Source organism: Patagioenas fasciata, chromosome 7 (assembly GCF_037038585.1).
Source record: "Patagioenas fasciata isolate bPatFas1 chromosome 7, bPatFas1.hap1, whole genome shotgun sequence".
In the NCBI taxonomy this organism is placed as follows: domain Eukaryota; kingdom Metazoa; phylum Chordata; class Aves; order Columbiformes; family Columbidae; genus Patagioenas; species Patagioenas fasciata.
In genome coordinates this window covers 34,318,073-34,345,611 of record NC_092526.1, presented here as the reverse complement: position 1 = coordinate 34,345,611, position 27,539 = coordinate 34,318,073, and the positions used below count along the sequence as shown (strand labels likewise).

The 27,539-nt window shown below is 40.2% G+C and overlaps 1 protein-coding gene and 1 long non-coding RNA gene across 3 annotated transcripts in view; one reads left to right on the top strand and one right to left on the bottom strand.

Annotated features, from left to right (window-relative positions):
• Positions 1-27,539, bottom strand: part of IQCA1 (IQ motif containing with AAA domain 1) — a 105,964-nt gene that overhangs the window by 70,452 nt on the left and 7,973 nt on the right. For both annotated transcript variants that reach the window (XM_065840982.2, XM_071811319.1), the window contains exons 2-6: positions 25,060-25,384; positions 21,543-21,656; positions 19,493-19,681; positions 18,702-18,773; positions 7,161-7,348 (exon numbers count right to left, since the gene is read on the bottom strand). In XM_065840982.2, the coding sequence (XP_065697054.1) occupies positions 7,161-7,348; positions 18,702-18,773; positions 19,493-19,681; positions 21,543-21,656; positions 25,060-25,384 (888 nt within the window). The remainder of the gene's footprint in view (positions 1-7,160; positions 7,349-18,701; positions 18,774-19,492; positions 19,682-21,542; positions 21,657-25,059; positions 25,385-27,539) is intronic.
• LOC139828451 (uncharacterized) lies at positions 629-25,587 on the top strand. Its single transcript, XR_011740051.1, has 6 exons — positions 629-1,281; positions 3,410-3,522; positions 19,577-20,664; positions 22,123-22,203; positions 23,371-23,466; positions 25,147-25,587. It is a non-coding gene; the product is annotated as an uncharacterized lncRNA (long non-coding RNA).

Genomic DNA, 27,539 nt, shown 5'->3' with positions numbered 1-27,539 from the left:
AAAGTAGATTAACTGCAGATGGACTTAATAGCAGTTGTTCCTCCTTTGGAATTAGAGGGTTTCACACTTTTAAAAAGAGGACAATGTGGTATTCTCATAAGCAAGAAAGAATGAATGAAGGTTTGTGGTGTGTGGTGGTTTTTTCGTTTGTTTGGTAGTTTTGTTTTGTGTGTGTTTTTGTTGTTTCGTTTATTTGTTTTTGTAATGTCTGTCAAAGCTAGGTAGTTGGTTCCAATCAATGGGAAAACAGGTTGCGGAACCGTGGGCTCCACTCTCTCCCACCATACACAAACAATCCTCTTGTTTATGATAACTTATTTTCCCTCTGTTCAAAGAAACCCAGTGGGCTATTTGCTCTGGTACTCCTCCAGTAAGCCAGTGATGCATTTGCATTCCATTCCCTTGCTCCCTCCAGCCCTGAAGATATCTGCCAAAATTAGTCAGTAGATAACTACTCAGTGGAAGCTTTACAAATGTGTTAGGCAAGGCTCGAACATTACCCATTAATGTTTACAGCTCCTAATTACGTTAATTAATCAGTCTTAGAGGTTGTCTCACTCGGGAGCCCAAAGGCAGGATTTTAGTTCCCACAGATGTGCTTTAACTGGCTCAGACTCTGTGCCATGGCTGCTTGCAGCGAGCAGCTCAGCGTGGTCTGGCTGCCAGGGTATTTATGCCGGGCCTGGACAGGTTTTGCTGTCAGAGCTCTATGCTGTTCCTGTTGGATTTTGAAGCTAGCTTTGACTATTTACATGCGGTACAGCCAAACATCCGGGAGCAGGCTGAGCCATGTCCAGGGAGACTGATGTTAATTGTGAGCTGTTTCTGCAGAACGGCCTTTTGGTATCGGAGAAAGGAGTTCAGAGGGCACTTTGCACCAGCAATAATTGTTATGACACAGAGATTACTGCCTTTGCAAAATGTGAAGTTGTTAGCTCTGTCAGAAAAGAGATGAAACTGTTGATAGAGAAAAAAGATGTTGTCTCTTCTATTAATGTTTCTGTAGTTTTGCAGGAAGATGAAGTGTTCGGGCAGAGGAGGACACCCAAGCCAGTGCCACCATCTTTCGGAGCTTCATTTTCACAATCCAGAGCTTGTCTTCGCTCTCCTGAGGAAAATGAGAAGACTCAGAGAAGAGGCACAACCCAGACTGGCTGCAGAGTGATTCAGAAGAAGCTTCTACTGGTTTTCTGCTATTTCCTAAAGAATTTGGTTTGGGTAGGCTTTCAGCTCTAAGTACAAGAATCTTAACAGAAGATATATTCAACTCCAGCAAAACAGGTAAGGACAGAAGAAAACTGTGGTGCAGAAACAGATCGCTTTCTGATTTAGTTCACCTCATCCTCATATGGTGGAATTAGCAGAAAACCACTTATTTATCCTCATTTGCATAACATCATGATTTTTACATTGAACTCATGGTTGCTTCTGGCTGATGATTTTTGCTCCCAAGTGGAATATCGCATACAAGTGGCTTTTGAGTGTGTGACAATCCTTTAACGATGACAGGGTAAGCAAGTACTGACAATATGGATTAGGTGAAAGAAAGCTGTTCATCACCCACCTATAAATGGATTCTGTGGGCAGTAACTCCTGTCTGTGCTGAATATAAAGTACCAGATACCAGAGAGGCAATTTTTGGTAGGTTCCTACAGGAGAAATGCCATTGAAGGGCTGTTATGGAAGAAGGGAATGTCTTTTCCAGAATAATAGGGCATTGTATGGAAAAAGAGGATTGTGATTAAAGGGCTGGTGGTGTTCCAAAGATTTCCAAGACTGGAGCTTGCTCTTTGAGAGAGCTGTCTGCCATAGAGGTTCATTCCACTAAAACTGGTTATTAAGCAATTTTCCTATCAGCTGTTTTGTGAACTGTTGCCATATTGCGTAGAGACCATACTCCTTGGTTACTTGGAAAAGTGCTTCTGGCAGGCTGAGGGCACATATGACGAGCCAGACAGGATTGAAAAAACAACATGGATTTGAATGGTCTTGGAGCAACAATTCCTCAAACCAGAGGTGAGGGGGTGCCACAGCTCGGTGCTGCTGAGGTGTCATCTGTCTCTGTCCTGTTGGCAAGACTCCAGCTGCTGATGGATTGTCTGGCAGCTTTCACGCACGTTAACATTAACTTCATAAAAAGCGGTGTGTACGGAGTGTGAAATGCGATACGGGCAGCGCCTGACACAAATGAATACTTTCCCTATTCTGCAGAGTTTCAGTGCAAAAACTCTCTCTCCATTCATCTTCCTCCTGCCTCCTCCTTCCCCACCCCCTGCTACCTTGGGAGCCCCAAGAACAGGCATGTTGGCAGTAAACTCAGCTTCACAAAACAGTCTTGTGAAAAAGGGAAATATTACACGATCACTTCCTATTTCTTCCTCTTTTCCTCTGCACCAAAGTCTGGGCTGGCTGTCAGGAATGTTCAAAATGAATAAATAAAGCACAGGAACCCCCTGCTTCAGAAGGAGTCTCATTCACTCACCACGAAGCTTGGCCAATTCTTTTTCTGACAGTACTCAAGTCAGCAGGCAGAGCAAGAAGATCATTCAAAGCTAATCAGTAAAGTGTAAACCTATTAGGAAAGCACATTTACCCCTTGCCGCCTCCTTCCTCCAGAAAACCAATCCCCAAATCTGTGGGAATAACACATAATGTACATAAAAGTTGCTATTACTTAGATCCCCTGTTATTAGGTCAGCAATGCAACTGATGAAATGCTCCCCAGAGCACGGAGCAGTGGCATATAAATCCTGCAAGAAATTCACAGCGTAATTTGTTACAGCTAGAGGGCATAAGATACATTACAGCAGAGCCTGTGTATTAGGCTCTCCCCTGTGATTCTTGAGGCTATCTCTGGTAATAAAAACCTCATCTTGATTTCTCATCCTTTGTATTGATTTCTGTCAAAGACAACTTTCCTTAGACAAAGATACTACTATATTTCTCTGTATAATAAGACGGTTCTTCTCCCCTCTTCTCCCTGTCCCTTTTTAAAATTTATTTTAGTGATGACCATGAGGAAGATTCATAATTTGTGAACTGTAGTTATGTACAATGAGTAAACTGGAGGAGACATTGACAACAGTTTTTGCATATGCAGTCCAAGCCCCTAAACGTGAAATTAGAGAACAATATTACTGGTCTGGAATAGTACAGGAAATGGAAATTAAAACCCCAGCTATATAATTGCTATATTTAATGTAAAATTCTGTTAATGTAATGGATGTAATCTGTGGGAGTGAAGTGATTAAAATCCAGACTCAGATGTATATAATCATAGCAACTGTTAATTTTGGAACATTTGTACTCCTGCTTTCTGAATCTTTTAGCTATCTTGAAAAACAGGGAGGCCTGTGGATATACTGCATGATGCTTCTCAAAAAAAGCTTTATTTTTTTTTTTTTTCTAGCATGGTGCATATGGACAAGGCCAAACAGAAATCTAGAAAGTGTTCTGTGAATAATTTGCAAGAGATAAGAACAGCTCCACAGAAGCCAATACAGACAAACAGAACGATGAAAGGTAAGGCTGCAAAATGCATAATGTTATATCAAAAATATTTTGTCTTCTCTGCAGTGGGTTTGCTATAAGAAACTGGAACACTGATATTTAATCTATTCCTTTGGGTTTTGCTTTATTTTGCCTTTTTTTAGCACCTACCTTTATAAGAAGCTGTTTTGGATCTTGAAATGACTGAAGCTATGCCTGTGTTCCCTTGTGCAAAGAAAGTGGTAAATACTTGTAAGAACTGTTATAAGCACATATTAAATTTCTCTATTTATTGCTTTTGTAATCTAGTAGCAGCTGTGCTGAAAGATAATACCTGCTAATTGTATTTGCTATCACATCCTTTTCCAATTGAAGAATAAAATATGGAAGTTTGGGTTTATTTTTTTTAAGTACATACAGCAAAATTTATTCAAAAGAATTTCTGTTTCCCTTTAGCTATCTGTTTATTTAATAGACTATGGAAAATGGTAAACTCTGTCAAAAAGCCTAGTTAAAGAATAATTTATAAGCTACATTTAGGTGTTCATCTCGCAGACTGGCTTAGCAGAGAGCCAAAATATATCCTGGCAGGTAATAATTAATGTAAACCTTGACACTTTGGATCTGGCTCATTGTTCAGGAGGCCAGGCAGGAGCAGCACACAACTCCTGCTATTTCTGCCCTGTCTCTGGCATGCACCACACAGAAAGCTTGGCTCTGCATGACACACGTGCTCCCCATGTGCAGGAATTTGCTGCCTTTTTTTTTTTTTTTTAAACCTATTTTGGATGGAAGTGAATGTGTCTGCAGGAAAAAATATTTTGGTCACTTAAACAGAGGCCTTCTGTGAAAAGCAGGATGGCAGACAGCTCACTCTGACTCCTCTCAGTCCCATAAATCACTGCATCACTTAGCCAGATTCAAATGAACTATAATATTGGGTGATGTCCAGCCTTTGCTGAAGCTGATGGCAGCTCTCCCACTGGCTTCACTGGGGGGCAGAATTTTATGTACGCTAAATCATCAGAATAGCTTTTATCAGTGAAATCTGTCCAGCTTTTGTGGAAATGCGCCTTACTGTTTTTTGGAGATGATGCTGCACGTTAATTTAAAAGAGAATAACAGGGAGTATGATCAAACACGGTGCTCTGACTGCAACAAGTCTGTCACTGTCCCTCTGCCACCAGAGGTGACCTTGCTCCCAGGCATGTCCTGTAACTGCACATGCAGTGCGGTCTCTTTAGCTGTTCTCTATGAAAATGGTCTGATTGAGCTTAAAATTGCTTTTTGGTTAATATTTTTAATATCTGATCATTTCAGATGGGTGGGTGGAGAAGCAGCTCGCTCTGTGGTTACTCCACAAGGTTGGAGGGGATCTGTTTTCTCAGGCTATCCCAGCTGCAGCAGAACAAGGTGTCTGACTTAAAGGCTTGTCTATAAGCAGTGGTGTCATCGGTTAACACCATGTGTGGGTATATCTTAGTCACATTTAATATGATCACTTGCTTGGTAAGAACATACCTATGAAGCTATTCAAGACCAATTACTGTGGTGCCTATAGTCAAACTTCTGTTTTATTCTTTGCTAATTTTCAAGTCTAGATGTAATGCAAGACTACCAAACCTGAGCAGACCAGACAACTTAAAGGTTAACTAAATAACTCCTTATAGCATGTTTAATCACACATTTGTATGCTGGGATACTGACTATGTCTGCCTATAGCCTTGAAGTCTCATCTACAGTTGGGCCCCTGGGCACATCTGGGATATAAATGCAGCAACAAGGTCCCATTTCACTTCTAAGGGCTACTGAATAAGAAAGCTCAGCATTTACACTCCACCTTACATCTTCAGAGTATTTAATAGATACGTGAGACTGAGGTTGCTTATGCATTAGGTAGTGAGGGTTTTAATGAACTGCTCATTCAGCCATTCCTCTCCACCTCCCTTGATCGAACGATGGCTTCAGCTTCCTTCAAATGACCCTTTGGATTGGTTAGGCTCTTGCTCGGCTTTGCTGTTAAGTGTCTCCATGGAATGGATTTTACTTCTCATAACGTCTTATAACTGTCTTTAAAGAGGTTTATGGCTCAGTCTTATTCTCTGTGAGACTGACTGTTCTCTGCTAATCTCCTATAGAAACACTGTTATTGGTTTACGCAGTCCTTCAGTTATTTCTCCTCAAGCTCTGAAGTCAAGTTAATTGGACACGATTGACCTATGTTAGAGAATTACTATTAGATGAGTAATATTAAGCTAAGGAAACAAGATCTTTTTGTACCACAGAACACGCTGGGAGTTGCAGGGAGCGGCAGGAAAGGCAGCTGAAGAGGTGTGCAGATCAGGCCCTGGGAACGGGGTGGATTTAGGGAATGGGGAAGTGCATTGTAATAACTGAACTTTGCAAAACAATTAGTTCTTCCTAAAGAAGAGCTAGAGGGGGTAAAAATATACTGGAGTCTCAAGTGTCTGTAAGAGGCAAAAATACAAAAAGGAAGATAAACAGATTGTGGCAAACATGTGAAAGTGCTGTTTTTATTATTGCTTTTTTTTTTTTAAACAAGCACTACCTGTTGTGTAGCTACCAAAACGCTATTAAAGTAGTCAAGGAATACGTACAACAGGATTTCATCAGAATGCATTTGCTGTTTCCAACTGGAAACTGCATGCTGAAGGCAGGTACACTGAAAAAACACTGAATGATTAATGGACGACGACAGAGGTCCACAAGACAAATACGAACCTTGTAACATCACTAAGCGGCTCAAGAAAAAAACACTGGAAGGGTTTTATGCAGAGCAGTTTTATGCAGAGCAGCTGAAACCTTGCTGTTAAATCCTGGAACTTCTGGGTGCTGCTTCCCAATTTACTTTTACAAGCTAAGCCACTGGACGGGGTAAATCCCGGGTTTAAAAAAAAAAAAACCAAAAAACAGAAAAACCACAAAACACCAAGGCCCCCAGCCCAACCACCACACTTTTATCATAAAACCAGTCTATATTCCTTTCTACAAGGCTTTACAGTATCAATTGCCCTATTGCCAGTCTCAAAACTTCCTCTCAGGTAAACTTCCTGAGAGAACTATAGGTGTCAGCACTCAGTTTAAAAATGTGTAAGTATGTGCTTAACTCTACTGAGACGTGAAGTTTCACTGAGATCAGCAGCATTACTTTAGTAAAGTTGCATTTGGAGGAGTGTCTTGAAGGTCAGGCCTCAAGTACGAATGTACTTCAGATTCCTGTGGCTGCTGGATTATACCAGCAGCAGGCACCTGGACTGCAGTCCTGGTGATGTGATATGGTTTGTTATAGCAAAGAATTATACTTCTATCTCATGGAAGACTGTGTTCTCTCTCTTAAACCTTATGTATTCACACAGGGAAGAAAGTCAGTGTGCCTAAGCTTTAACTACGCGTCTTATAATTCCGAAGCTGGAGCCCAAGCTAATAAGCAATCTGATGCGGCAGTCATCCTTTCAAAGGGCACCTCTGACTCCCTCTGGACTATGAGGGAGTGATATACTATTCTGATTTCCCCAGTTAGAGGTCCTGCTGCTCAGTGATCACCAGCTGAGATTGGGATCACCACTGTAAGATGGATTTTGCAATTTGTAAGAATCAAGCTCTTTGGGTTAAATGGACTTACTAAGGGGTAAGTGTTTATCTCTGCTCACCGGCACTCAATGAAACACTGGCTGATCTCATCCTGGAAGTTTTTCTTGATGTAGAGCCCCTCTGTTTCTCTCAGCTTGTCCTTGATGGATACCTCCTCCTGTGTCTCCTGGACCTCATCTTGTGGGGTATTGACTTGCCTAGCGTGCATCTGCGAAACGCTCATTGTCTCTAGGTGAGGAGGTAAGCTCTGGAAATGACAAGAGGAGAAAACCAAAGGTACGAATTAAAATAAACTCAATATAAACTGGCATGCCAGGTTGACAGTGAATCTGAGCTTAAGCCTTAATTTATTTGCAGGAAGCCAGGAACAAACCCTGTGCTCATAAAAAGTGCCTGGATGCACACAATGGTCTATTGTTAGTGTTTCAGCATTAATTAAGCACACTGCAATGTACAAAAACAACCCTTCCAGCGTGGGATCCTGGGATCTCAATGAGACAGGTGAGAAAGCTGCTGTTCTGCAAATGCCAACTTTATCCATGTCAGAAGGGTGCCAGAGATTTTTTTAATTGAATTTTCAAATGTTTGGACTTCCCATTGGTGCTTTTTAATTAGCTAGTATTGTTTTAATTTGTTCACTTAATTTTTTATATGCACTGCTTGGTCAGTGGTTTCCTGGTATTTTGTTGCAGCTGGTCATATTCTGTTAGGAAAGTAACTTCCCTTGAGGAACAACAACAACAACAAAAAAGAATAAACAAACCCCCAAACACTCAAAAAAAAATCATAGCTCCCCAAGTTTCCCATGATTTAATAACCTTGGCAAGAAGGACTTCTAAGTCTTACAATAATTTCTGCTTTGTGATTGATTTTACATGTGTACTTTGAGAAAAAGGAAAGTCTTTCTGGTATGCAAATACAGAAGCATGAAAAATACCATCTGTGTGGGTGGTCTCAAACTTTTCAACCATTGCAAACTAAAAAATGCAATAGTTAAGGTGTTTCCAATGCTTTATGAGCTATTACTGCTTTGAAAGTGTAAAGCATATCCTAAAAATTAACTTGGAAATTAGCTTTGTTTTGTTTGCAATTTTAGAACAAAATATTTTCCACACACTTGGGATGCAGTGATCATATTGTCTGATAGTGTATATCAGATTTAGGAATATAAAAGAGGAGAAAATATGATAATCTGGTTTTGTAATATGGTGTGTTTTACTCCTCAGAGTTAGTGACTATCTGACATATAGGTGGCAGCATGTGTGAACAAAAGCCTAGGACTGTTGGTTGTATGAAAATAAAATATACTATTCTGCTCTGGCTTTCTGCCTTCAGAATGTATAGAAATTGTCCTTAAATCAGCACATCTCAGACTAATCTAGTAATACATTCTTCTTGCTCTGGTGATGTATTTTCTAGTGTGCTCCAAGTCCTAATTTCAGAGCTCTCCCGTGAAGACAAAAAAACTTCTATCAAAGGTTTCGCCAGTTTATATCTAAGATCTGTTATTTGGTGTTTTTCTGTGCTTCGACCAGGTTCCAAAAATCACTAACAAGTGCCAAGCAAATTTCGTTTCAGAAAGTACTCAGCAGGACTGCACACTATGCAAAGTAAGCGCAGAGGCCCCGTTCAGGAAAGCAATTTACTGCCTTCCTTGCATCTGCGATGTGTGACTCGCACTATGCAAAAGGAATTAGTCAAGGCCACCAGTGAGAAAATATTCAGGAGGAAACAAAATTAGCAGCATGCTTTATAAAAGCAGCTGCATATGTTCTCTTTCTGAATATATGACCCAAAATGTTGCCTTTCATCCTGAGATGTTCACTCGTGCTTCAGTTTCCACAGCAGTCAACTGTTTCCAATCTTAATCTTCCATGACACCTATTTTTAAGTATGGGACAGCTAATATTATCACTCTTTATTTGTATTTCACCTGAATTTCACTGTTGTCTGCCTTATTAAGTGAACCTCGGAATAGTCAGATGTGATGCTGTTTTCTCAGTGCTCATCTGGAAACCAGAGGAAGACCCACAAGGCTTGCTTCCCAGATTGCGATCTAGAAACAAGATCCACAAGGCAACTTGGCCAGTTTCCCACTCAGCTATTTGCTTCACTACAGTAATGGCTGCTTTTCTGAGAAGTTCCCACCAGAGTTTGACCACCCAGAGGTACTGGTGTTAGGGCTACTACTGAAGAGATGACCCAGCATGACTCCTCCATGTCTTTGTATACTACTGTAGCACAGAGGACAACCTGTGAGGTTTCCTAACTAGATGTTCACCAGGTGAACCTGGGGAAGGGCTGTTTCATCTTGAAATACGTTTTCTAGCATTTCATGTTAAATATATCTGAGAAGTGATAATGGAAAGGATTTTGGGAGCGCAAGAAAGGGACCAAACAAGTATTTCAATGAGCAAAGGTGGTTGTGATGAGTGTTGAAGATGCCTCCCTGGGTGGGCAAAAGGCCTCTCCTCCCATCTCCTTTGGGAACTGACAGAATCTATACTCAAGCCTGGGCAACTTGGCATTAGGCGCACAAGGATATCTCCAGCTTTAGTGACACTGATCTGTGGCTGACGTGGAGGAAACAGGCTCCTCTACGGGACACATCTGAATGTTCAATGGTGAAATGTTGAGAGATAGCTAGGTGGGGGCAGATCCCCCCTTGGTGCTAGGAAGGGGCAGATCCCCCTTCACCCTAACTGCTGCATGTGTGGTCCCTCCCATCTGCACAGGCTCTGCCACTCACCTGATCCTGTGATGAAGCAGTTCAGCTCTCTGAGAAGCAGAAAATAATCCCTTTTGTCTTTTCAGCCTCCTCAGGTTAAGTGTCTCCTGGTATAAAGAAGAGCTGAATAAGCTAGCAGAGGAGGCAGCAAAGGGGTAGACCCATAGCAAGGGAAGTGGTGGGTGAACATGGGACTAGGACAACATGGAGAGCGAGATGGTACATGCAACAAAAATAGGAGAGCTTTTTTTGCCATCTCTGCACCTTTCCTGTGCTCTGCTCCTCCTCTGTACTGCTCTCCACCAAGTTCTGAGGGAACCTTTGATGACCAGCTACTTGTCACTGCTAATTTACTATTGGCATATCTTTCATCAGTACCAAAGCCAGATGAGGTAAGAACTGTTTGAACTGGCAAGAACATTCCCATGTGAGCAAGACCAGAAGCAGAAGATTCTTATCTCTAAGTGAATTAATACAGACCATATCTACACTTGAGTCCAGAGTCAACAAAGCTGGTGTGGACACGATCCAGGCAGCTCTAAACCAGCTGGCTCAAACCCTGATAGCAACAAGGCTACAGAACACACTCTGGCAAAATCTAGCCAAGCCTTGAGTAAATATTTGTGCAGCTACCTGTCTTAGCACCATACAGTTATCAATATATCTGCTAATACTAGTTTGAGCTGCACTTAAACTCCTAAGACTAAAGTACAGACATAACCTTGTAGAACAGCTTATGAAAAGAAGCTTTTTTTTTTTTAAATCTTTCCTACTTTTAATTTTTTTTTTCCAAAGTCTGTTTTACTACAAGAAAACAAAAGGTAAAGGAACAACTTATAAAAACAAGAGTCTAGCTATTCGCCTTTGATAACCCACTATAGAAAGGAATGAAAGAGAACAGGGGAAGTTGGTAAGACCATATTTTCATTTGACTGTCTTTTTTTTCCAATCCTATTGATTTCTTGTTATTAATGTTTTCGAAATGAAGGCATATGGAAAAGGGTTTGTTTAGACAGAGGAAAAGGCTGTTGCTGATGTGAAATGTGCTGTTGCTTGACTGCTTCCATCGCAGGGAAAATGGAGCTGGCTCAGACCTAGACAGCCAGATAAGCTGGAGAAGGACAGTAGGCGTTGTAGAGAAGCCAACACGAGTGGATGACATGTCAGGTATGAAAAGATAATTGATTTGAGCAGGAGTCGACACTGCCAGGCAAGATATTGAGACGAGTAGCAGAGAGATAGGTTAATAAATAATGACATGCTTTGAAGTTGGCCCAGCACTGGACAGACAGTTGCCAAACCAGGGGCTCCTCCTGTAGTGCAAAGCCCTGGCAATAACATGCTCCAGCTCAGATGAGCAACAGAGAGCGTGAAATGAAGCGCAGAACTAGTTGTGAGGAGTCCTGAAAGATTTGTGGCCGTCTAGTGTGTAACATATGCAGGGCCCCCTCATTACAAGTGAAGACCAGGAGGCCAACATGTCAGGAACTGAGGCTGGCTTCTGGTCTGGGAGAGGAGGTAAGTGCTGAACGGCAGTGTGGAAATCATGCCACAGTTATTTGATTTTTTTTTTTTTTTTTTAAGTAAAACATTACAGCTGATGTGACTTTCTGTTCTGCTACTTTGAAATCAATGTGGTTACCTCAACAAAAAATAAATTAGACTTGAAAACAAGGAGACATCAAGAGAACTTACATGTGAGTAGTCTAACAAGTAAAACGCACACCATCTTCAAAACTGCTTCCCTGGTCTATAAGAGCTGATCCAAGTGCACATGAGGGTGTGAACGATCAAGAAAAGGAATTGGTTGGTAGAGCATAGATAGGAAGCAAGATGAACTACATAAAAGGATGATTGTCAAAGTGAATTTAGCAACATAGCCTAAAAATAGACACTTCAGCAGCAGGAGGTGCTGAAGACATAGAGCAAGATGTCCAGGTGACGTAATTGTACCATAGTTTTAGCTGTCAGTTCTCTACCATTTGTTGTGCATGTTACAGTAAATGCTTTTCATTTGTCAAAAAAAAAAAAAAAAGACTCAAAGTGAGGAAAGAACACAGTTCTCAGGCAACCAAAGGATGGTATGAAGTGTTTTAGGCTATTGCAACACCTTAAAAAACATAAAACCAAAAAAAACCAACAAACTTTGAATAGCCTGGGTAATCTAAATCTGAGAATACTGCTTCCATCTTCTTTCTTTGCAGTTAAAGAAAGCCACTATGTTAAGTTTGCTCTCTTTTGACCACAATGTCCTCGTTCTAACACAAAAGTATGTCTCATCCTAAACCTCACCAGCTTCAGAGTTCAAGCCATTCCTAACCCTGCCTTTATAGCTGCAAAACCTGGGGCCTTACATTCATCTTTGAGCACTCTTGGGTCTTCAAATGCAGACAGAGCCTATGGGACAGCCCTGGTACAGTTTGTGTTTTCTTGTCAAGAAGACTTTAGAAGAAAGAAGGTCTGAAAAAGCTTTGGCCACCTGAGGCGGCAAGAGAAAATAGGTAGTGAAGTGGCAGAAAAAGTGCCAAGGTCAGTGTGAGAAGATGGTTTCAAATGGCTCAAGCAGGAATGTCTCCCTGCTAGCCAGTCTTTGACCTGTGCCTTCCCGTATTGTTGATCAACCTTCTGTGTGTCCACATGCTTGTTCTGGAGATCTAAAAAGCTACACTGAGACAATATGATGAGTGCTGCTTTTATAGCCCTCTATACTTAATGTGCATGTTAAGGAAGACAAAAGCCAATTTGTTTCTAACATCGCTTCTCTCAGCGCCTCTAATGTTTCTGCTTCTGAATCAAAGGGAGGCATTCTACAGTAAGACACTAATAAATAGCTTTTCCTCAGGGGAAGAAGCATTTTCCCATCTTCAAGAAATTTCCTTGGCCATGTGAAATTCAAATTTGTTAACTTGCCCTACAAACAGCAACTCATTTAGAAACAAATTACAAATATTAGATGGAGACAGTGAACTTGATAATGCAATGCTGCCACATCAGTTGTAGAATAATGCATCTTAATGAAGGCTTCCCATGTGAATAAACCATTATATTTACAAGCTTTTCACAGTTAATGACCCAGAACTGGATAACGAAACTCACATTTTTAGTGTGGTCCTCTGTCAGCAAAAGTATACATATTAATAATTGATGTTGCTGTAAAAATAGGACATAATATTAAGATTCCTGAGTTTGTGGGAAAATAGGACTACATGGTCCATTAACTTAAAATGCTTATCTAATGTTTGATGGGCTTTGTCTTTAAAATCCTTGTTTAAATTAATACGGCAAAATGGACATTTGTCTAAAGGAGAATTTTATTCCAACTCATCAGTCACAAGCATGCTGATGAGTGTGTTGTTTGATTCTTCTGTCCTTTACTCCTTCTCTCCTCCTAAAAGAGAGTTTAGGTTTTATGAAAGTGGAAGACCTACCAGCAGAAGGAAGGAAGAAGTTCCTTATGCCTCCCAGGTAAGCCAATGTGATGACTGTCTCCGTAAGCTTTCCCTTGTAGACTTGGGGACTCGATGGCACAAATCTCACTTTCCTAGCTTGAAACGCCTTTCTGCTTAGTCAGCTCAACAGCTCTTTCCAACACAGACCGCTTTATTGTTCATTATAAAACACTTAGAGGTGTGAAGGCTGGCTGAACACGCTTAAGGCTACAGTTCTACATCTAGGAGGCCCCACGCTGTGGAACTAACTGCTCTTCAATTGTTCCATTACGACTACACTTACAGGGAAAGATAGTCTTTGTTTCAATGAAATAAATACATTTCGTTTTATTTCATGTTTAAGGCCAACATTCGCCTTATGTCTGAAAGGTAGATTTACTGCAGCTTTTATTACTGGGTACTTAATTTAGGACAGCTTCTTGCATTAGACCTGAAACAGAACAGCTGAAACACACGCTGAATGGTTTTATGGGACTTCTCCACTAAACGTTCTGCTATGGAGAGTATTGTCCTTAATCGTAATGTTTCGATAGATGTGCTAGTTGTGTAGTATTCTGCTGTAGATTGCTTATTTTCAGTAGTAGTATAGTTTGCTTCTCTGGAAGACTTTATTTCCTAAGCAAAGTAAGTATTTTTAAATTAGATCTTTTTAACGGTCACTTATTTTCACCAGCAGTGAAAGTGAGATGGTTTGGTTTGGTTTTAAACATTGGAACTACACAGGCAAGTAACTCCTTACCAGTAGACTAAAGGGATTTACTACTTAAGTAACTGCGACCCTGTTCTGCGCTCATGATTGTTATTCTACTGAATTTTAAACAGTGACCTAAATTCTCTTTAAAAGTTTGATATAGGAGTTAGCTATGTCCTTGCTTTCTCATTTCCTCCATGTGTTTTGTCTGGCTGCAGGAAGAATGTATTTTAAAAAGGTCTCTTGTCTTATGAAGATTGTATTTATATAGGTTCCATGGTACACAAATCGTGATAGCTGCATCAATTATATGGCTGAATTCCTAAATTAGGCACAAAAAAGGAACAACTAAGCAAAATATATTGCATTCATTAAAGCTTCCCTGCTATATGATTCACTTCAATGGCTTTGCCAATTAAAGTAATTGTCATATGCATTTGAAACAAAGCATTTGAAGTAAGACGCCTTGTTAGAAAAATATTGAAAATGGCTGTTTTATAGATTTATATTTACAAAATATATTGGCAGGTAGCACTCTTTAACAAGATGAAAGAAAACTTGAAGTAGAGAAAATATATTCACGACCATGTAAGTTTATATAATGTTGGTCATGTTTGTTTCTGATACTATACCTGGGCATGCTGTCAAACTTCTACTAAATATGGCAAGTATGTTTTGGACTCTGAAAGGCAGTGATTTCATTGTTAGTATGACTCCAGCCAATGAAAGCCAAATTATTTAGCAGGCCTCTTGCTTCCCAGTGTCTTTCTATTTCAAGAATAAGTAGGTTTAAAGTTTCTATTGAAAACGGAACAGATTAGTTATCACTGCTTAGATACATATGTATGCATGGTGAAATAACATGTAACTTTGTGCTGACATCTAAACATCATCTAGGTTGCAAGTAAAACAATACTCATGTTAATCTTATACTTGATAAAAACAGGCCTGGTGTATAACACTACCATGTTTGACCACTTTCAAGAGCTGAAAAAATGTCTTAAATTTTACTTATGGAGTTTGCAGTTGGCTAAATCCCATATAATGTTTATTTAGCCACAACCTATAATGTTTACACAGAAGGCTATTCTGGGAAATACTTTTTATTTTTTTTCCCTGATCGGATGAAGTGAATTATATTTTTCAAGAATTCAAAGAACAAGGAATGTTTGGCAGACTGTTTTCTCAGATAGAAATAAAAGCATTAACCAAGATAACATGTCTAAATTAGGGTATATTTAAAAGAGGTAAGGAGAACAATATTTTTATTTAAGGCAACGTAGATACTTTCACGTGAACGGGATATAGAAGGAGGAAGAATAGTGGAAATACTAGGTGAGAAAATGACAGATTGGCATGTATTATACCACTAACTCTTTGGTAAGGGCTGAAATTATGGACTAGAGCAGTGCAACTGTAAATCAATAAATGCTTCTGTGAGACAAGAAGGCATTTTACGCGTATGAGTGGTCAAAGCGTGCAGGGCTCAGTCCTATAAACTGTTGAGGCATGTACAGCACTTGGCTCCAATGGGATTGATTACTTGTGCTTGTTAAGTGAAAACATGATCAAGGCCTTGAAGTTGCAGCAGTAGGCTGAGTCCCTAAATTGGGACGGATTTTGTCTTTTTTATATTCCTTGTTCCTAGGCTCCTCCTACCCTTACATAAACGGTTTATCCTAACATTTTACGTTAGAAACAGCTTTTTCTCTTTCCAGTAGCCCGTGTTCTGAGATTATAATGCCCTGCAGGGTCTTCCCTGTTAGAAGAGTCTGTTAGCGAGGGTGCTGAGTGTGGAGCCATTATTGGACTTGGGTTGTTTTGCACCACCCTGAGAAAAAGCAGTTGCCAAAACCCAGTTCACAGATCCAGTTACACCAGTTTGAACTGCAGCAAAATGAAACAATCACAGCAATATCTAGCTGGGGTGTTTATGGCAGGGAATTTATAAATGCCAGAAACAGACGAGCAGAAGTACACATCAGTTTAAGAACTGCAAAAATGGTATAATTGTGCTGTAACAGTAAAATACTCAGAGCATGGAAAATACAGGTTTGTTTGGACAGCGCACGTGTGTTTTCAAGACAATTCAATGTGTTTTCTTGCAACATCAGTGTGGTTGGTGTGGTTTAAAAACAGACCTATGCCTGGAACATTGGTTTTGTGGTCACACTGGAGCTGCCAGCGAGCAGCACTGTGGCAGCAATGTGAGGAAGGTCAGGATACAGTTATCAAGATATATGTGCTCTTAGTAAGGATCGCTTCTCTTTACAAATTAAACCAGTATTGCAAATTGTGATTTATCGAAGATTTAGAAAAACATGTGTTGAGGGAATCATGCTGTTCCTGCAATTAAGCTTTAATAAATAATAGTAACAATGAGGCTTTACTTTTGAGCCAAGAAAAATCTCTGGAACATAGGCTTCTACTCTGTCATCAAGCAAAAGATGAAACAGAATCAAATTCCAGAAAAGATACATCAATTTTTCTGAAGCAAGTAGACAGTGAAGAAAATAACACTGAATTAAGTAAAACTAACCAATTCTTAGTCTTCACAAGTATTTCTGTATTTTTTAGGCCAACACAATTTAATTTTTCCAAAAATCGTTATTCGGAACTTCAAATGGACTAGCCCCTTTTGTAAAGCCATCTTTATATGAGAATAACATAGACATTTTTAAAACAGCTATAATTGTGAGAGAAATTATATTTATTGCAGTAAAAGCTGGGTCTCCTTTGGGATGGACTTGGGAGTAATGGATGGCTAGGTCTTCTTATTTATCTAAGTCGTGCAGCATTAGAAAAGCAAATTCAACATATTTACACATGAAGATCTGTGGTCATTTTTTAGAGGGCTGACATGTTCATACATCAAAGGGACTTGACCTTTGGAGCTTGCTGCCTATCTATCAGTGTGAACCAATGTCTGATTACCACTCACTTCCTTTGGAGACCATGGAAGGGAATGCAGCATGAAAGGAAGAGGGAAATGCAAATGGGGAATACAAAAACACTAGAAAGATGATCAGACTTTTTTATTTAGAGGTATCGATTTTTTCCTTACATCCTCTGATTATATACTTGATAAAGAGTAATGAGTCTGAGTGCGGAGTTGCAAACATCAATTCTCTTGCTCCTAAATGGATGTCAGGAAATGAATATACTATATGTGTTTGGTTTGAATTCCCTTCATCCCTATGATCATATAGATTTCCTCCCCATAAACTAGGCTATTTATATTCTAGTTATCAGTTACTCCTACCATTGGCCATCATGAAAAGAACACTTGTCTGTGAACCCTCCAATAACTGATACCAGACTTAGATTTCTTTTCTAGTTTTAAGAATTGACAGAAACTGTCGGGGATTTGATAGGAAACAATCCCTTGTTTGGCAAAAGGTATAATTTCTAATTCGTCTTCAGTACATCTCATATATTCGCCATTTTAGGTCCACACTAGTTAAAATCTCTGGGAACTTTCTGTCTTAAACAGAGGCAGAATTGGCACTCAAAGCTCTGTTCAGCTATGCTGGCCTCATTCACTGTTAATGACCAGTGGATATTAAAAACAATTCAGAAGGTGTTATCTGTATTTAACATGGCCAGACTTTGGTAAACTTACATGTTACTTTCTAAAGATAAGATTTTAAGGTCATTCTTAACTGATGGTACATGTTTGTCGGATGTATGCTATAGGCACAATTAGTTTTCGTAAACCTGTGATGTTGCTAAGGGCAATTCCATTGCTGGGGTAAGAAACTAATCTAAATTGTCTGGGAGAAGCAGAAAACATGTTTGAATTCAAAATGAAAAGACTAGTTTATAAAAGAATCATTTAAGAACTGCAGAACATGGAGGTATAAATAAACCTACCCAATACGAAGCGGTGATGAATGTTTCTGTCATGTGGTGCTGTGAAGCAGCTTTACTAGAACTCGGTACAAGGGCTGTGCTGCTGTAGCTGGAGTTGGAAGAGCTGTGAGACTTAAGGCCTGTTAGTGCCTAATGAAGGTACCCAAAGAATTGGTGGTGTCAACTGTAAAGGGTTGATCCTTTTTCTCAGGTAATTGCTAGGAAGGAAGATGTTGGTGGGAGGAGATGTATCTTCTCTAGTTGCTGGAGGAAGAGGTTCCTTTTGGAAAGGGTGTTCTCATTTATTTTTTTTTCACCCCTTGCAATCTGACCACAGACAGATGTTCGCTTCCCTGTACTTTTGCACTACGATGTGAGGAATATTTTTATTATTTTTGTGTGTACTTATGGAAATATTAATGTATTAATATGGCAGTTCTAATGTCCTTTACCCTACTCTTGACATACATATGCAGTGGCTTGCAAAAAGGTGGGTGAAGACGACTTTGCTGCTTTAATTCTACTCCAGGAATAAGGCGGCTCAAGTGTCTTGGAATTACAAACTAAAAATTAATAAGATTTCCTTGTTCTGTCATGCCTGGGTCAAATTCCCTGGAACCTGGGGCAAATTCTACACTGCCTGTTTCTACATCTACCATATACATAGGACTATATATATATAGCATGAAAGTATGCAGGAGAAGACAAATTGTGCTACTTCCGTGCCATCTATCACTTCAGTTTGGTTCTGTATTCCTTAGAGACTCCTTTTAAAATAGGAAGAATCTTAGAAAATAATTTTTCATCTTCTTCTAAATTACTAAAGTCTGAAGAACAAACAGACTGTGGCATTTTATATTCTCTTGGCAGCACTACTTACCATCCCCAGAAATATCATTTCCTTTTCTCTCATTTTCTCTGTTTTCTTGCGTTGGATATATCCACGCCAAACCTGAATTGTAAACAAAACTCTAATGAGATAAATGGGCCTTGTTACAGCTTCCTTTACTGTGGCAGACACAGGAAAAAACAAATAGAGGAAGGAAAGGCACAATATGCAATCGAAACTATTACTCTTTAACAGGTTGCCATCTGCTATTTTTCTAAAAAACAAATTCTGAGGTTTGTTATCCCTTCACGCTGGTACATCTAGCTTCCAAACACAACAGAATCAGGACTTTAGAAAGTGTTTAGACTGCAGATTTAGACTGAGCTCCTGTTTTCATCAGCCTGAACTGCCTTGAATTATTCATGTGTAAGGGACTCTTTCTGGAATTTAGCAGTGATCTCCTTTTATCTTTTCAAGATATGGAATGAACTCTTTTCCTGGAGATCACAGGAAAAGGAGTGAATTTTTTAAGATGCACTGGATTCCATGGGGATGCCAGAAAGAGCAACTGAGGTCACAAAAATCAGAATGGAAAAACATGTAGGTTATAAAGTCACCTTGCATTTCAAGTGTAGGACTGTTTCTATTGATCTCACGTCTAGGGTCCTGTCTCATTTTGTGAAGTGGCCTAAATGATGTATTTTACCTTGCTAAATACCGTGAAAGCCATCACTTCAGAATGCTTCCCATCCTATGAGCTGTGTTTCTGTCTACTGCTGTTCTTCTGAACAAAACACTGGTATTTGGTTTTGCCAGAACTGTTGTTAAATCAGATATTTCACCTTTTGAATGCAAGTGGCAGCATCGTCTGGACTTGGACCCATCTGGACCTGAAGTTTAGGTTGTTTTTCTTTTTTCTCTTTAAGGTAAATTCGCTTCATGAATGCTGCTCGACGACGGCCTTGGCGAGCACGTTCTGCAACCTGGATGATTCTAACACCTTCTTCAGGTGTCATGGCTTCGACAGATTCCTTCAACAGCACAGCCAAAAAGGAATGGACAAAGCACAGTTATTAGGGTTATGTGTTTTGTTAATTGCCCACCTCAGCAAATGAAACAAGGAATTAACTTCTTGCAGAAACTTTCTAAGACAAAATAATCCCTGCCACAAACTGCAGAGGCTCCTGTCTCAGCACTGTCTTGCAATATCTTGAAAGTTTGCGATCTTGAGAGATGTGTTTTTTCTGAGGACCTCTGCGAGAAAGTGAAGCTGATGTGTTTATGTATGACAAGGAAAGCCTGATGCTACAGTTGGGAAGCAAGAATGGCTCTATATGGCTTATGTATTCTGCTGAACTTCATTATTTATTCGAGAAAAGAGACATGAAGAACCATAAGGCTTTGTCCTATTAAAAGGAAAATTTCTTAGGCTATGGTAAATCTTCCTTTTAGTTTTCTGAAGGGATGGGTCTCTGGATGAGCTGCTAGATCCCAGCTCTCTTGCTGAATGGGAAGACATGCTGTTCTGAGCTAGTGCAGGCCTGGTCAGTCCAGACCAAACAGAAGAGGCTTGTGGAAAAATGTATGGAAACAGCACAGCTGGAGAGAAGGACTCCCCCTTCTCTCTCCTGAGGAATCTTACCTGTTCATGCTCCCTGTGGAAAAGCTGAATTATTGTCCTTGATGTTAATCCCCCCAATTGGAGACAGTTCACAATTTAATGCTTCTACATATACTGTATGGAGCTCACTGTACTATACTTTCAGCAGGGCTTTCTCTAACAGAGTGACATAGGACCAATGATTTACAGAGCAGACTCCTCTGAACTCCACTGTTTTTGGTCTATGTTAGACAGCTTGTAACAGCACTGCTACAGACACCGAAGAACACAGCAGTTAGGATTTCCTGGGCATACACAGTTTGCTACGATGCATGCAGAAGTGCTAACAACCCTCCAGCAATCCCAGCAGCGACTGAACTGGAAGTGCAGCACAGGGCACTTGACTGAGACTAGGTGAGATTATTTTATTCACGTTTATTCCATCCTGTGGCTCCCTTGTGGCATCCTGGCAAAGAGAGACCTGGACCCTGCAAGAGCCTGGTGCTCCCAGGTGAGCTGGCTGCACACCAGCTGGCCTCATCTGTAGTGGATACCACACTGGAAAGAGCAGAGCTGTGGGAAACAAAAAGGCTTAAAGATGTAATATGCGTAATCTTGTGCTCTGACGGCTACAGCGTCAGTGAATCCAAGTCACCCGGACGTGTAGGTACAGTTGAATATTTTATGAGGTTAGCAAAGACTGCTTGTAGGCAATGTGCCATTTCCAGAAGGTCAAAAGTATATCAAATCCAGAACACTGGAGTGCTCATGTACTTCTCTGTAATGACTTTTGCTCTGCCAAAATTCAATTTTCTACTCCTCCTAGCAGCTGCAGCTCTATAGCTGTACAGAAGAGACTGCAGTCATTGTTAAGACGCTATAAACAACTGAATGCTAAGAGTTGTGCTGACCTGAACTCTGAGTTTTGTCTGTTTCAGTTAGGAATCCTGGTTCAGTAAAACTTAAGCCCAACTTGATTTCAGTAGGACTTATTACGTGATGAAAGCTTGCTAGACAAACAAAGCAGCTACTAAACTTGGCCAAAGTGCTGCCCTTTCTCTGGCACTCTCACACACGTAAAACAGAGTCAATTCATTTTGGTCTTAAACAGGCTCAAGATGTGACTGGATACTGTTAGGAAAATTTAATGTTCCTTTTTCTTTATGCCTTATCTATAAACAGACTTTTAGTTCCTAAGTGCTATATAAGTACTTTTAATTTCAGTGGCTTGTGTTCAGACATATGTGGCTATAACCTAAAGAAGTTATTATGTAGGTATGTGGTATGCTTACCTCTATTTGCAATCCAGCATCGAGCAAAATCTGATCAAGGGTTTTCTCCCTCTGCTGCAGGACTTCCAGCTTTTCTTTAATGAAATACCTTGGGATAGGTACTTCTGTGTCTTCCTAGAGGAAGAAATAGTCATGAGATACTTTTTAGAACTGCATTGAAATTGCATTACTTATTAATTGAACACCTTTAGAAAGCAATTAAATTGGAATGAGATTGTTGAATATTCTGGAGTGTTGGGGAATTTCACCTCTGTAACAACTGCTGAGCTTTTACTTTGCAATTACTTAAGGCCTAATTCAACAAAAACAAATAAATCAACCCAGTTTCTGAACCATGGCAGCCCAGAAATCTTTCTTTTTATAATGGCTCAATTATATTATCAAACTGTTAAAATATTTGGCAGGGTTGCCAGAAATTCAAACACTATTTCCACTGAAGTGAATACCGCTGGTTGTATGATCATCCCACTTCTTCAGTTTAATCAACATGAAAAACAGATCTGTTGTCTTGTGGTTTTTTTTGTTTTTTTTTTTTTTAAACAATTGTAAGGAACCAAAGCAAAATTTTGTTCCTCTACAGGAACACTCTGCTGCAGAGTGACATAACCTGTTCTTGGTATTGTACTGAAGACTGGAGGCAATTCTTCAAGAATAATTACTTGTAAGTCTATTTCTTTGGGGAGAGGGAATGTTTTCGTAGCTCTGGTGCTGTGTTCCCTTTATACTGTTTCAGGAACATCTAGAATATCTCCTCGAGCAAATTATTTACCCAGAGGATAGAAGGAGGGATGGCGGAGACAAGCAGTAGTTACCCTGTGGTGCTATTCATGAGGAGTTGCACAGTATAGTTACACAATAATTTGTCCCCAGATATATGTGGACACTTTGTTCTTTTGCCCAAGGAGCCCAACAGAGGTACAAGACTTGATGCTGTGCTATCAGCACCCTGTTCTGTCTGCTATGGAAACTAAGAGGCTTTGACCTTTAGGGAAACCTTTAACTTGATCCATTGCAGCATCAGTGCCAGCTTTGGTCTGGATGGATACAGAAGAGAAAAGTGCTGGGTGTAAAGAACAGGCACCACTTCTGCCTTGACACAGGCACGTGGCAAATGTGCTGCTTTTGAGCTCGAAGACCTTCCAATTTCTAGAGCAAGAATTTGCAGGGAAGGCTGTGACAAACAAAAACAGCCCCTCTGATCTGCCAACTTAAAGATTTAATTACTAGTTCCTTCAGTTGCACATTGTGTGGACTGAGACTTCCCTATTATGGCAGCATTAGAAAGTTTCTGAGTAGGACTGTATTTATCCATTTTGATTTTAATGACGCAAAGGTCTGGTCTGCTAAAGTTTCTAAATATTTGTCTTGTTAAGCTCCCTGTTTGCACCTTCCAGCATCCTTGATTGCTGGTGGAAATGATTATACATTGTACTTTAAGACTGCAAATCAGTCTAGGGTGGATCACAAATATGTCTGTATTTAGGCATAAGAAATCAAGCAGTTTGTCTGGACACGCTGGTGTAGGATGACAGAGCTTTTATGCTGCCACAAGAGTGTGGGTCAGTCACTGTAGCCTAAGCTGGGCTTTAATTACTAGTGACTCTGGAATGTGATGCTTACTGGCTATAAAGATGAGATCAAAGCCATAATACTGGGGCTGGAAGGGATGGGGAGCAGGGAGCCTGTTTCTCCTCATCATCTCTTTTTGGGGCCCAGCACTGAAAAGTTAGGTTTGTGATGTTTATCCTCAAGTTAAATTTGCAGCTTTTTAGCCGCTCCTGGCTCCACATGGGATTTATGTATCCAAATACCTTTATAATTACCCCAGGAAATGAAGTGACTGAGTATTGGAAGGCAACTGTACAAAAATGAGGCACACAACTAAGGAAAGATGAAGTCTGGCCTTATAGTGACATAGCAAAAAGTAAGTAATATGTTGGCATAAGATATAAAATGAGACTTTGTTGTGTTCTCTGCCCACAATCATGCTGGATTTTAGCCCGTGATAATCCTGTGAAAGGAAGGACTGTTTCCAAATGAGATATTTTCTAGACAGAGTCTTTAAGAAACAAGAAGTAATTTGTCAAGCACTGGCTAGTAATTTTGTTTTGGAAACAATTACATATGATTATTTTATTAAAAGAAACCATAAATCTGTATTCCTATCTACTAGAGAAAAATAACGTTTTCTTTGAAAAAGCCTGAAATATTTTCAGTCCCTTGTTTTTTCTTTTGCTAGTAGGCATGTCATGCTGCCTTAAAATTAAGGTGTGGTGCAGGAATTTGAATTTGGTTTTTTTAACAGATGTCAAGTGTGACTTTTCAGACTTGCAAACTTTTTGTTGCTTGTGGATTTACTGATAACTCGTGAACACAGCACAGAATCACAGAATGGTTGGGGTTGGAAGGGACCTCTGGAGATATCTAGTCCAACAAAAAGTGCTTTATGATTTCAAAATATTATTTGAAAGATCAATTTCCCTGGAGATGTGTTTATACTCTCTAGTAAGCCTTCTCACAGTTTAAAATAGCTCTCTGCTATGACTAATATAGAAGGTAAAGAGCTGGAGAAAATTCATGGGAATTACTACCCTAAATTTGCAGAGCGAAATACACATGCAATTGCAAACAGTAACACGTTTGCAAATCTCAGAATAATGCTATAATGATTTTAGGTAATTTCTCCTGTTATAAATGGTATCGTGAAAACAGCAGTAATTAAAGCTCCGACTATTTTTCTTTAGAAAAGCAGCCGTACCTGAATTTGACAATAGGTGGAGCTGTCTGCGAGAGAAGTAACCACCTTCCTGCAGCTATTTTTTCACTGCTTTAAGAACACAGCTTCAAGATTTTGCCTTATTGTCAAATTCTCCTGGTTCAGTGAGCTGTCTGTTAGGGGGCTGCTTTTACATCAGAAATTCCTGAACCCTGGATGCTGAATATGCTCCAGCTCCTGCCTCTTTTACAACATGAGACACATCTCAGATTTCTCACTTTTGTAGTTTGTTGTAGTATGAACTAGCAAACCAGACTATGTAACTTTTAGTATTACCTGTAATCTCTGGAAGAGGCCTGAGACCAGGCTGATTCACAGTGATGTAAAGGGCAGACAGAAGTAGAGTGTACCTTCACTATCAGTTGCCCATCTTCTGTCTAATCCCACACTAAAACCAGGCAGAGTCAAGTTGCTGCCATTAATAGTGAAGCTGTTTAAGCTAACATGACTTCACATTAAGACATGCACAAGTGAAAGATACAGACAAGTGGAAATGCAACATATTGATCAGGCAGATCAGCTTTTAAAATCTTGCTTCAATATATAATGATTATCATAAATCAAATACACTCCGATCTTTAACAAAAAGGCCGTAATTACTGATCACCCAGTACATTAGTGAACATGAAGGAAGCTAAATCACTTGGTGAAACTCCACAGACTGCAAATAAATGTGACTGTCCTTAAAATACAGGATAGGTAAAGTTCCTATGAATTTGTTCATAAGAGAGGCAGACGTACCGGGAGAAGCTTTAGATCATCCAGGATATCATCAATGTAATGAAACTCTGAGTTCTCCAGCTTCACCATCTCTCTTTTCACCTCCAGGATCCGGCCAATCACCCCATCTAGCACTTGCCGAATCACTGCCTGCTTCTGCTGGTGAACAAGTTGGTCATGGGCTGTCTCCAAGTGACGGAAGATTTGTATGTATTTGATGTAGGAAGTGGCTAACAACTTGAATACTTTCACGAGGTCCTTCTCTGGCTGGAGGAATTCTCCTCTCTCTTTGCAGAGTTGAATGTCGAGGTCTTTCTGGGCATCTGCCCACATCTTATTGTAAGTGCTAATTGAAAAGAGAAGACTATGTTAAACTGACATGAAAGCAAGAGTTAGTACACAATGATACCAGGACTCTATGTGTGTGGATTTCTCAAAAAAACAAGCCTTGAAATGTGAGCCATTATAAAGAGATTTTAACTACAATGTATTTTTAAAACCATTAGCAAAAGTTTCTCTTTTTGATTGTCTTAAAAATAGGAATCTTAAAATGGTGTTTTATTAATGGAAGCTTAAAAGTAAACACTTTTCAACTTCATCTTTAATGTGCCTGAAGCATCCTTCACATGCTTGACAGTGCCACAAGTTTCATTTAATTGTGCTGAGAAGTTGGTTTAATAGAAAAGGTGCTTCCCCGCAAAGCCCTTATGATGGGTGAAGGTATCTTTTAGGAACCCCCATGTTTGGCATGAGGACCAATTGATGTTGCTGTTCTGCCTTTCTAAAGTGGTTGCTCAGAGCTAACTGCAGGGAAGAGGCTGTATTGGTGTCAATGCTAGAGTGTAGCTGTGGGCACTCTTTCAAAGGTGAAGTGAGGAAGGAAAATAATTTATTTCTATGGCAGCAACTGTTGCACTCCAAGCAATTGTTAAATGTCTGGTCTAGTAGTTAGAGGACTATGTGACAATGGAAGATGTCACCTAAGGCCAGCTTAGTTTCCAGAAGTGATAATGCTGTTTACTTGGGTAGCTTTGGTATAAATAGGTGGAGCTCTGATATGAATGTGGACTTCCTGACATTGGGTTTCATGGTAAAAGCAGATCAGTGCAGAACTTCATGGGAAATCATCCTAAAGGAGCAAGAAATGGGGTCTGGACAGCTGGCTAAGGTAACAGAGAAAGCTGACTTTTTTTCTTAGTCCTAGAAATAAAGGCCACTGGCCTCAATGGTGCAACCTAGACTCATCCAGGTGCTTAACCTAGATATTGTTTGCTGTTCCTAGAGCTTCTCAAAGAAGGACGAAGACAGCAAAAGGCCCCGCCAGCATTAGATGAGCTTTCTGAGCAGCACTGAGGGAGTGCTTGTCTAATAATTCTGACAATAAAGCTTGCACAGCTGTAAACGTTGCTTGTGCTTGATAATAAATGCCTAAATTGGAGCTCTGTCAGCTGATCTTATCATTCCCAGTCCTGGAGTACAGCGTGGCCTGAGGCTTGTGCTGCAAGAGGGACCAGGGGGGTGGACAGGACAAACTCAAGTGCCCTGAGCATGAGGTGGGTGCTGCATATCCAGGATGCTGACAGGGCTGCTGGGACTCCCTGCAGCTGTCAGCAAAAACATCAAAAATCTGAACCCTGTTATTGAATTTGCACCACTAACTTTTTAAAGTGCATATTATACTTTTCAGCTGACCAGGGTTTCTGCAGGATGCAGCTGGCCTGGCTTTTCCTAATACCTCTGCAGCCCACCCAGGTCTTTCCCCTTCCTTTTTCACTACTTCATTTACATCCCATTGCACCACCCCAATCACTCAATTGCGGCAATTAACCCAGGTGCAGGAGATAAACAAAATAAAACCAGCAGAGTGGGGAGAAGATAGACACAAATGAGACCAGCATTAGCTTTGACCTAACAGCTCTGCTGGTTGATCAATTTGAGTTTTGTGCACTTCCTCTGAAGTCAGGACACAGAAGAACATACACTGGTGTGAGGTTCACGTGGTTTTCCAGCACAGAAGGAAACAACGCGATATTGTACTTACTTAGCCGTGCCTACTCAAGGACTATTTGGTAATAGGGAGGTTATAAATCTTGGAGGAAGCCTGGCCCTGAAGGTTGTCCCCCCAACCACACCAGTGATTTATGAGCAGTGGGTATCCTCGGGCTAGAGCATTTCAAATGCAGGTTATTGCATGGAGACAACAGACTGCACTGCCAAAGAGAACCAACTCTGCGATTGTCCACTCTAATTTACAATAATCTCCCTTTCTGCCTCCTCTGACTGAGGAATGTCAAGTGGTTCCTCCTGCTGAGCCAGCTAATATCTAGTTTCTTTTTATATTTTGAATGACTTTTTGAGGGAGGAGGGGGACAGAGTGCTCTAGCCCTTCAGAGTATGTTAACATAATGCAATATAGATGGAACATAATTGCTTCCATAAAGCATTAGTTTATCAGATAAGCATTACGATGATTGCAAGCATGTTGCTGTGGGTCAGATGTT